This window comes from Lynx rufus, unplaced genomic scaffold (genome assembly GCF_022079265.1).
Source record: "Lynx rufus isolate CCGP_SWC_20201006 ecotype Redwood Valley unplaced genomic scaffold, mLynRuf1.p SCAF_7, whole genome shotgun sequence".
Taxonomy (NCBI): Eukaryota; Metazoa; Chordata; class Mammalia; order Carnivora; family Felidae; genus Lynx; species Lynx rufus.
In genome coordinates, this window is record NW_025814889.1 from 141,868,085 (window position 1) to 141,877,760 (window position 9,676).

At 53.7% G+C, this 9,676-nt stretch overlaps 1 protein-coding gene across 1 annotated transcript; it reads left to right on the forward strand.

Annotated features, from left to right (window-relative positions):
- The first annotated feature begins 5,909 nt into the window (after nucleotides 1-5,909).
- Nucleotides 5,910-9,461, forward strand: KLHDC7B (kelch domain containing 7B). Its single transcript, XM_047066425.1, has 2 exons — nucleotides 5,910-7,061; nucleotides 7,458-9,461. Exons 1-2 carry the CDS (start codon nucleotides 5,910-5,912, stop codon nucleotides 9,459-9,461), a joined length of 3,156 nt encoding a protein of 1,051 aa, XP_046922381.1.
- The last annotated feature ends 215 nt before the right edge of the window (nucleotides 9,462-9,676 follow it).

The following is a 9,676-nucleotide window of genomic DNA, read 5'->3' on the forward strand; positions in this document are numbered from 1 at the left end:
CTCTGTGCCGACAGCTCAGAGCCTGGAGCCTGCTTCGGATTCTGTGTCTCCCTCTCTCTCTGACTTTCCCTGGCTCGCACTCTGTCTCTCTCCCTCTCTCAAAAATAAGTAAACATTGAAAAAAGAATTAAAGTAGGTTTCACACCCAGTGGGGAGCCCAAGGCATGGCTTGAACTCATGACCCCGAGATCAAGTCCTGAGCTGAGATCAAGAGTCAGACGCTTAACCCATTGAGCCACCCAGGTGCCCCTGGGCCTGGACATTCTTTGATTTATTTCTTGTCACTTGGAGAAACTAGACATGACTAGTCACTCTTTGGGGAACCTACAAATATATAATGGGATCAGTGTTCCTGGTCACCCTTGCTGTTGGAACCTTACATGGGTGCCTTCAGAACATCTATGACTGGTCTATGCTGCAGAATAATGACACTTTGGGGACTGCTTATAATATTTACACTCTTAGCCATTTGTAAGGGCACAATTCAGGGGCATTAAATACATTCACAGTGCTGCGTACTCATCACCACCATCTCTACCCAAAACTTGTTCATCATGGCCAACATAAACTCTGTGCTCATTAAAAAAAAAACTCCTTCTCTTCTCTCAGTCCCTGTTAACCCTAATCTACTTTCTGTCTCTATGAATTTGACTATAAGGTACCTCTATAAGTGAAACACAGAATATTTGTCCTTTTGTGTCTGGCTTATTGCACTCAGCATAATGTTAATTATACATTATGGACATTTGGGCTGTTTCTTCCTCTTGGCTATTATGAATACTGCTGCTATGAGCATGTATGTACAAATGCTTATTTAAGGGTCTGTTTATTTATTTATTTATTTATTTATTTTTTTCCCAACGTTTATTTATTTTTGGGACAGAGAGACAGAGCATGAATGGGGGAGGGGCAGAGAGAGAGGGAGACACAGAATCGGAAACAGGCTCCAGGCTCTGAGCCATCAGCCCAGAGCCCGACGCGGGGCTCGAACTCACGGACCGCAAGATCGTGACCTGGCCGAAGTCGGACACTCAACCGACTGCGCCACCCAGGCGCCCCTTTAAGGGTCTGTTTTTAATGCTGTTAGGTATATACCTAAAATTGGTGGGTCATACGGTAATTGTATGTTTAATTTTTTTTAGCAGGATTTTTTAAAAGTTTATTTATTTTGAGAGAGAGAGAGAGAGAGCGAGAGCGAGAGCGAGAGAGAGAGAGAGCATGCATGAGCAGGGGAGGGACAGAGAGAATCCTGAGCAGGCTCCATTCTGCCAGCACGGAGCCTGACGCGGGGCTCAAACTCATTAACTGTGAGATTATGACCTGAGCCAAAACCAAGATTTGGATGATTAACCGACTGAGCCACCCAGGAGCTCCTACTTTCTATCTCTTTAATTTGTAACCATCCTAGTGGATGTGAAGTGGTACCTCACTGCAGTCTTGATTAGCATTTCCCTAATGATGTTGAGCATCTTTTCATGTGCTTGCTGGTCATTTATGTATCTTCTTTAGAGCAATGCCTATTCAGGATCTTTGCCTATTAAAAAAAAAAAAATGGGTTGTTGGGCGCCTAGGTGGCTCAGTCGGTTAAGTATCTGACTTCGGCTCAGGTCATAATCTCAAGGTTCGTGAGTTCGAGCCCTGCATCGGGGCTCTGTGCTGACAGCTCAGAGCCTGGAGCCTGCTTCAGATTCTATGTCTCCCTCTCTCTCTGAACCTCCCAGCTCACACTCTGTCTCTCAAAAATAAACATTAAAAATGGGTTGTTGTCTTTTTGTTGTTGAGTTGTAAGGGTACTTTATATATTCTGGATACTAGACTTTTATCAGAAATATGATTTGAAAATATTTTCTCCCATTCTGAAAGTTGTCACTTTTTTGATAATGTCCTTTGAACAAAAGTTTTATGTTTCACTGCAATCTAGTTTATCTATTTTTTTCTTATTTTGTTCATTTTTATTGCTGTCATATCTAAGAATCCATTGTTAAATCCAAGGTCATGAATGTTTATCCTTATGCTTTTCTTCTAAGAGTTTTATGGTTTTATCTCTTATAACTTAGATTGTTGTTCCATTTTAATTTTTTTTTTATACAGCATGAGGTAGGGGTCCAACTTATTCTTTTGCATGTGGATATCCAGCTATCCCGGCACCATTTGTCAAGGAGACCATTCTCTCTCCATTGAAAAGCCCTTGCACCCTTGCCAAAAATCAACTGGCCATAGATGCATGGATTTATTTCTGGACTTTCACTTCTATTCCATTGGTCTATATGTCTGTCCTTGTGCCAATACCACACACTGTTTTGAATACTGTAGATTTGTACTAAGTTTGGAGTTGAGAAGTGTGAGGTCTTTAATTTTATTCTTTTCAAGATTGTTTTGGTTATTTGAGGCCTCTTGCAATTCCATATGAATCTGAGGGTTGGTTTTTCCATTTCTACAAAAGTGAGCATTGGAATTTTGATAGAGGTTGCATTGAATCTATAGGTCACTGTAGGTAGTACCGACATCTTTATTATTATTATTATTATTATTATTATTATTATTTTATTTTAGAGAGAGAGTGCATGCATGAGTTGGGGAGAGGGGCAGAGTGAGAGACAGAGAATCCCAAGCAGACCCCACACTCAGTGTGGAGCCTGACATTGGGCTTGATCCCATGAACTGCGAGATCATGACCTAAGCTGAAATCAAGAATCAGATGCTTAACTGACTGAGCCACCCAGGCGCCCTGGTAGTACTGACATCTTAGCAATAGTAAGTCCTCCAATCCATGAGTCTGGGATGTCTTTCCATTTACTTAGGTCTTTAATTTCTTTCAGCAAAATGTTAGTAGTTTTCAGCATACAAGTCTTTCACCTCCTTGGTTAGATTTATTACCAAGTATTTAATTCTTTTATTAAAAAATTTTTTTAAAGTTATTTACTTTGAGTGACAGAGAGAGCAGAGGAGGGGGAGAGAGAGAGAGAGACAGAGAGAATCCCAGAAGGCTCCATGCTGACAGCGCGGAGCCCATCATGGGGCTCAAACCCATGAACTGCGAGATCATGACCCAAGCTGAAATTAAGAGTCAGATGCTTAACCGACTGAACTACCCAGGCACCCCTAAATCTGGGATTTATATTTTCTAAGCCTTAAAACTTATTCTAGGTTTATTTATACATACATAAAAATACATGTATACTTTTAACTTATAAATATTATATAATGTTGTATTCTCTTTTATATCATTTCTGATGATAAATATTTCCTGCTTTTACAAAATTCCAATGATAGAGAAACCCTACATTTGGTGAGGTTTGCTGCTCTCCACCATCTCATGTATTCTCCATTCGGAATTATGTCATCATGTCACTGTGCTTTTCTTCCACTAAATGTTTTACAAAGGGCACCCTGGTGGCCAGGGCACTGTCCAGCTTTGTTCAGGCTCAGTGACCAGGCAGTGCTGGGGTTTTCTATGAGCAGCTACAGTGGATCAGCTCATATGTGGATGCATTTTCCGCTCCCAGGCGCCCAGTGCATGGATGGTGGTGACAGCTGATAGGAAGGAGAACCCTCCATTCCCGTTTTGTACTGTCTGAGGAAACAAGCTTCACGTACCAGGCATGAAGCCGTCTCTCTTCCTTTTGTAGATTGGAGAAGGATTTCTGCCTCAACAGAAGGCCACTAAAGGTCAGACCTTCTAGGGATCTACTTGCTTCATGTTTGCTTTTTACCTTGATGGTAATTTTGATACTTACTCTGTCTCATAGTACAACTGTAACAATTACTTTCATTTCACAATTTGTGTAGGTGACTTCATGTTCTGTCACCTTTCCGGTGGTACTACATTTTTACTCTCTCTGGGAAGTTAGGAGGGCAAATCTCCCACAACTTAGGGAGGGAACATTTCCTCAGTCACCTTCCCAACAGGGAGTTTCTCCATGCCACAGAGTTTTGCCTTCCACCTGGATTTTGACAAAGGGAGGTGTTTTCTTTTCGCAGAGGATAGTACTAGACCCTTCCTTGGTCACCTGTGTGCCACCAAGACCCATCATGGTCCTTGACACCTTGTGAAACTGATTGGGATGATTTTCTGTGCTGGTTCCTCCCCACCACGGCACCCTAAGGTATCACTTGGTGGACACTTCTGTTCTCTGACAGCAGCCTGGGGCCCTGACTAACAACGGGTGTCTTCAGAAGCTAGGCAGAAAGGCCTGATGAAGTGCTGTGGCCTGTAAGGTGCAGGTGGGTATTCCATCTCCATTCTTTCTAGGTCCCTGGACCCCAAACAACCAAGAGGTAGAGCCTAGGACTGGGACAGGAATAAGGGCAGTGCCCATAAAGCCTGACACCAAACTGAGGTCCACCTTAAGGCATGGGCACACCTTCCACCCTCTTACTGTCATCTAATATGCTCAGGGGAGCTGGGAAGCGATCAGATGGGTGAGGTACCTGAGTTCTAGCAGAGCGCAGGCTGGGTGCCAGGGATGCTCCTTGGCCATCTCACTGCCTGAGGGAGAAGTCCTGTGTCCTGGAGGAAGGAACAAGTACGTGTTATGAGGGCCCTGCCTTTGTCCCAGAGGCTCCTGGCTCTTATTCATATCTGGGTTCTACCTGTCCCAAGACTTATTCCTGAGATCAGCTTAAGTGTGAAGCAGACGGAGCAGACATGGCTCCTTAGCTGAGAAACCAAACTGAAGGAGGCCAGGCACATGCCCGAGGGGGCTGAGTTTCAGTGAAGGGGCTGGGGCGGAGTGATTTGGCGAAGATGACGGAAGGCCAAGGAATGAGATGGGACACCCAGAAATCAGGTTGATAGAGTACCTGGGTTCAGACGAGGGTCTCTGAGTGATCCTGGTGGCTGGCTGATGACGTACCAGGGGTAACAGCAGGCTGAGCTTAGGGTTCTGTGGGGGCACCAGGAGAGAGGTGTTGGAGCAGTCAAGATGGCCCACAGGGTGCAGGGGGAGGCCTAGGAGGCTCTAGAAAGGGCAGGTGGGTTTCTAATAAGACAGGCTAATAAAGAGAAAAATACAACTTTTGGATTTTCTTTATTTTGTTCATTTTTCCCCCCTCTCGACAGCTTAGAAAATTCCTTTGGAAAACTATCCCATCTCTGCTGAACTCAGGGTAAGGGAGGTCCAGAGGCTGCCGGAGGAGGGGAGGTGGGGCCTTCAGCCTTGGCCCCTCTCACGCACCCCTATACATCCTGGGAGACAATAGTGCAAATCTCTACTTCACACCTGAGGTGACAGGAGGTTGCACTTTCTAAGGCAGAGCTTCCTGTCAGGACACCATGCCCTCCGTGGTCTCTCTCAGAGGCCAGCCTGCAGGGTTGGCACCATGGAGTATGTGCCCGCCCACCCCTCCCCCACTGGCCCACAGTGGAATTGTCTTCTTGGGTTTCTGGTAATTTCATCAGGGCTGCATCATGTTGCCAAAGCTACAGATAGCATCTCACTATGCTCTTCCCTAACAGAGCCTCTGAGGCTGGACACAGGCTGAGAGTTGGAACAATAGGGTGGAGATCTGGGGGGCTGTGAGGGTCTGTGAGGGTCTGGGATACCGGAACAGCTTTGAGGAACGATGTCACTCGCCACTGGAACCTGTGGAAAAAGGAGAAGGGGCGGGTTTGCCTGCAGAGGCCCTGAGCTCCTGGAGCTCTTGTGCATTATGTTGTCTCCTGACAGCTCCACCTAGACAAACCCCCAATCCGGGTGTGGGCGAAGAGACCCCCCCCCCTCAGGCCAGGCAGAGAGACTGTCCCCCAGCACAGGTCCACCTTAACTGGGCAGCCCTGTGGGCGGGGCGCATTGTTGATGCCTGTGCAGACAGCAGTCCAGGCCCGAGTGTGGGACAGACTTGCAGGCAGCACTCTAAGCTCCCAGCCTGCGACCCAGCTCCTCACGCGGAGTCTGCAGCCCCGCGCCATGGTCCAGGGGGCCTCGGAGCCTGATGGCCCCGGCTGGGGCTGGGATGGGGAGGATGACTGGGACAGCGCTGTCCTCACCCTGCTGGCGCTGGCTGTGGTGGCTGCCACGGCACTGGCTTTGCACTGGTTTGGCTCCGGGCAGGACCAGGAGGCGGCAGGACCTGCATCCACAACCCCCGGGGCCCAGCCTTCTCAGGCTGGAGGAGCCAGCCCAGCCCTGCCCCTGCAGCCCAAGGTCAGTGGTGGTGTTGAGGGACACAGCTCAGGGCAGGGGCAGCCAGACCCTCCAGGACGTGGCCAGGGGAGTCCAGCTGCAGCAGGGGCCCAAGATCAGGAGCTCCGGGGAGGTGGCCTGGCTGCCACAGCGGCACCTCCGCTCAAGACACCCGGCGAGGTGGCCAGTGGAGGGGCCTTGGGACGGCGGCACGACAGTGCCACTCCGGAAGCCCTGCGAGGTAAAGGAAGGGAGCCTCTCAGGCCAGATACTGCCTTCCTGGGTCGGAGCAAAGTAGGGGGGACATCCGGCCCCCTCCTGATACACTTCACCCCTCGGAGTCCTGGCAGAGAGACTGAAGGGCAAGTGGAGGCAGGAGGTGTTCGAGCCAAGGTGCCAGCTCACCAGGCCCTGGTCCACACAGCAGAACAGGACACCAGCCCCTGGCAACAAGGTGTAGGGCCACCTGGCTCGCTAGAGAGAGGTCGAAGAAGCCGGCGGTGGCAGGTGGACCAAGGCTCAGAAGATAGACACCGCCGCCTCCCAAAGCTGGACCTCCTCCGCCTGGGCTCTGTGGTGAGTGTGTGGGATGCCGTGGATACAGCCAGCAGCCTCTCCACAGGCTCCCAGAGGCCTCCTCTCCCCTTGGAGCTGCCTCCACCACGTGCCACGCAGACTGGGCCTTTGACAGAGGGCACAGCGAAGGGGCACAGGGAGAGCAGCCTCCATCCAGCCTCAGTCCTAGCTCTGGAGAGCAGGGAGGCTGGGCCCCAGGCTCCCAGGGAGTCTCAGGGACCCCCAGCCTCCGTGGAAGGCTGGCCGTGGGAGAGGAGCTTCGTCCAGACCCCAGACTCCATGGGCCCATGGCCAGAGGGGTCGCAATGCGGACATCCACTCTTGTCTCAAGGACGGGGGACCGCAGACGCCAGCAATGCGGTAAAGGCTGGGGCTCAAGGCTCTGGAGACGGCCCTTTCTTCAGCTCAGGGCCGGGCGGGGCAGAGCAGCAACGGGGCCATGGCCTCCTAGAAGGGAGACCATCTTGGCAAGGCCAGCGCGGGCAGAGCAGCGGGCAGGAGGCAGGCAGTCTGGACACAGAAAAGCGCCCCCCAGACACCCCCGGCTCAGCCACGCTCTCCCCGTGCATCCCTAAGCCCCTCCCGCCCTTGGCTTCCCCGCCCACAGCACATCCCCATGGAGGTCTCTTACCTGCAGGCTCAACCCTTCCGACCTCCTCTCCTTCAGACTCTTTGTCCTTCAGAGTTAGTCAGGGTTCTGCCGAGGATGAAACTCTCAGGGCAGTGTCAGCCCCAGCCCCAGCCCCTGCCCCTGCCCCTGCCCCTGCTCCAACTCCGCCCTCCTCCCCAGCCCCTGCCCCAGCCCCAGCCCCAGTTCCGACCCCTGCCCCGAGTAGTGAGTCAAGGCCTATGTCCCAGGAGCCCAGTGTGGCTCTCTGCAAGGACAACCAGGAAGGGCAGATCTCATCTAGCTGGGAAAACCTTATTTCGATGGTTCTTAGGAGTCACCCTTTCCCCAGGCAAGAGAGACGCCAAGGGAGAGCCCCAAGGGCAGCTCCCAGGAGCCCTAGAGATCCCAGCACCGATGCACCCTCTGAGAACAGAGAGTCTGGTTCTCCCCCCGAAGGGGCCGCCACCAGCCTGGAGGTCAGGAATGGCTCCGCCGTTGGAATGGTCACAGAAGCTGGCACAGGGGGCCTGCCTGAGGCTGGGTGTCCGCAACAGCAGAGAAGCTCGGGTACCAGGGAGGCTCCTACCCCAGACCCTCCCTCAGGCCCGAGGCCAGATGCAGTGGATGAGAAACATCTAGACTCCCCACTGCCTGGAGCCGCAATGCCCGGGGCCCCATCACGGTCCCCTGGGCAGAGGCAACCCGGCCCTGTACCCTCCCCCACCGCGAGGGGGGTCTCACAGCCTGTCCCACGGCCCCGGAAACGCAGCATGTGTGAAATAGCAGAGAGCTCTGAGCGGGAGGTCAGCCAGATGGTACCACTGAGGCAGGAGGGAGAGGCTCCAGGGGAGAGGCCCCGCCCTGCAGGCAGCGGGGCAGTCCTCACAGAAAAGCAGGAGGCCCGAAAACTCAAGGTGCTTCTGCAGAGGCCCGGGAGCCGGGGGGTGGCGGAGGGGCCTCGGAAGCCCAGCTCCCTAGCCCGGGAGCCCGCTCTGGCCGTGGCTCGACGACAGCGGCTGGACCTGGGCAGCTGCCTGGATGTACTGGCCTTTGCCCAGCAGCACGGGCAGCCTGGCCTGGTGCAGGAGACCTATGCACTGATGAGCGACAATCTGCTGCACGTACTAGGAGACCCGGGCCTCTACCGGCAGCTGAGCGGGGCCGAGCGGGAGCGCATCCTGAGCCTTCGGACGGGCCGGGGCCAGGCGGTGGTGGGGGTCCTTGTGCTGCCCAGCCTCTACCCGCTGAGCCGCTCGGGGCTCACAAGGGGCCCTTGTGGGGAGGAGGCCCCTACGGTGGGACCCGCACCCCTGCCTCCTCGCACGCACCTGCACGTGTTCAACCCCCAAGAAAACACATGGCGGCCCCTGACACAGGTGCCGGAGGAGGCCCCGCTGCGGGGCTGTGGACTCTGCACCATGCACAACTACCTGTTCCTGGCGGGGGGCATCCGCGGCTCCGGTGCCAAGGCTGTCTGCTCCAACGAGGTCTTCTGCTACAACCCACTGACCAACATCTGGAGCCAGGTGCGGCCCATGCAGCAGGCCCGTGCCCAGCTCAAGCTGGTGGCCCTGGATGGGCTTCTTTACGCCATCGGTGGAGAGTGCCTGTACAGCATGGAGCGCTATGACCCGCGCACGGATGCCTGGACCTCGCGCGCGCCCCTCCCTGCGGGCACCTTCCCTGTGGCGCACGAGGCTGTGGCCTGCCGTGGGGACATCTATGTCACCGGGGGCCACCTCTTCTACCGCTTGCTCAGGTACAGCCCTGCGAAGGATGCGTGGGATGAGTGCCCCTACAGTGCCAGCCACCGGCGTCCCAGCGACATGGTGGCATTGGGAGGTTTCCTGTACCGCTTCGACCTGCTGCGGGGTGTGGGCGCTGCGGTGATGCGCTACAACACTGTAACGGGCTCCTGGAGCCGGGCTGCCTCCCTGCCCCTGCCCGACCCGGCCCCCCTGCACTGCACCGCACTGGGCAACACCATTTACTGCCTCAACCACCAGGTCACCGCCACCTTTACGGTCTCTGAGGGGACTGCCCAGTTCCAGGCCAGGGAGTTGCAGCCCTTTCCTCTGGGGAGTAAGGGGGTCCTCTGTCCATTCATCTTGACTCTGCCTGCCACCGACCGGCTGCAAACAGCCCTCTGAGCTGCTGCTCTCTAGGGAGACCCTGGGCCTGGGGGTCTGAGGGCAAGTGGAGCACAGGAGGTGGCTGGCAGAACCTTCTGCTGTTGTTTCTGGGACAGCTTTGTTTTTCTGTTCTAATAAGGGTCATGATCTCCCCCTTCCCTACCCCCTTCCCTGAAAGAGCCCTCTCCCCCTGGAGCTCAGGCTCCTTGCATCTGGTTAGAAGCCGGCTTCTA

What these genes read in the sequence shown, in the direction of transcription:
- KLHDC7B (XM_047066425.1), top strand. Translation starts at nt 5,910, where the DNA reads ATGGTCCAGGGGGCCTCGGAGCCTGATGGCCCCGGCTGGGGCTGGGAT. An exon ending in CCGCAGACGCCAGCAATGCG is followed by an intron (nt 7,062 to 7,457) that starts GTAAAGGCTGGG and finishes CCTGCCCCTGCC; the next exon opens with CCTGCCCCTGCTCCAACTCC.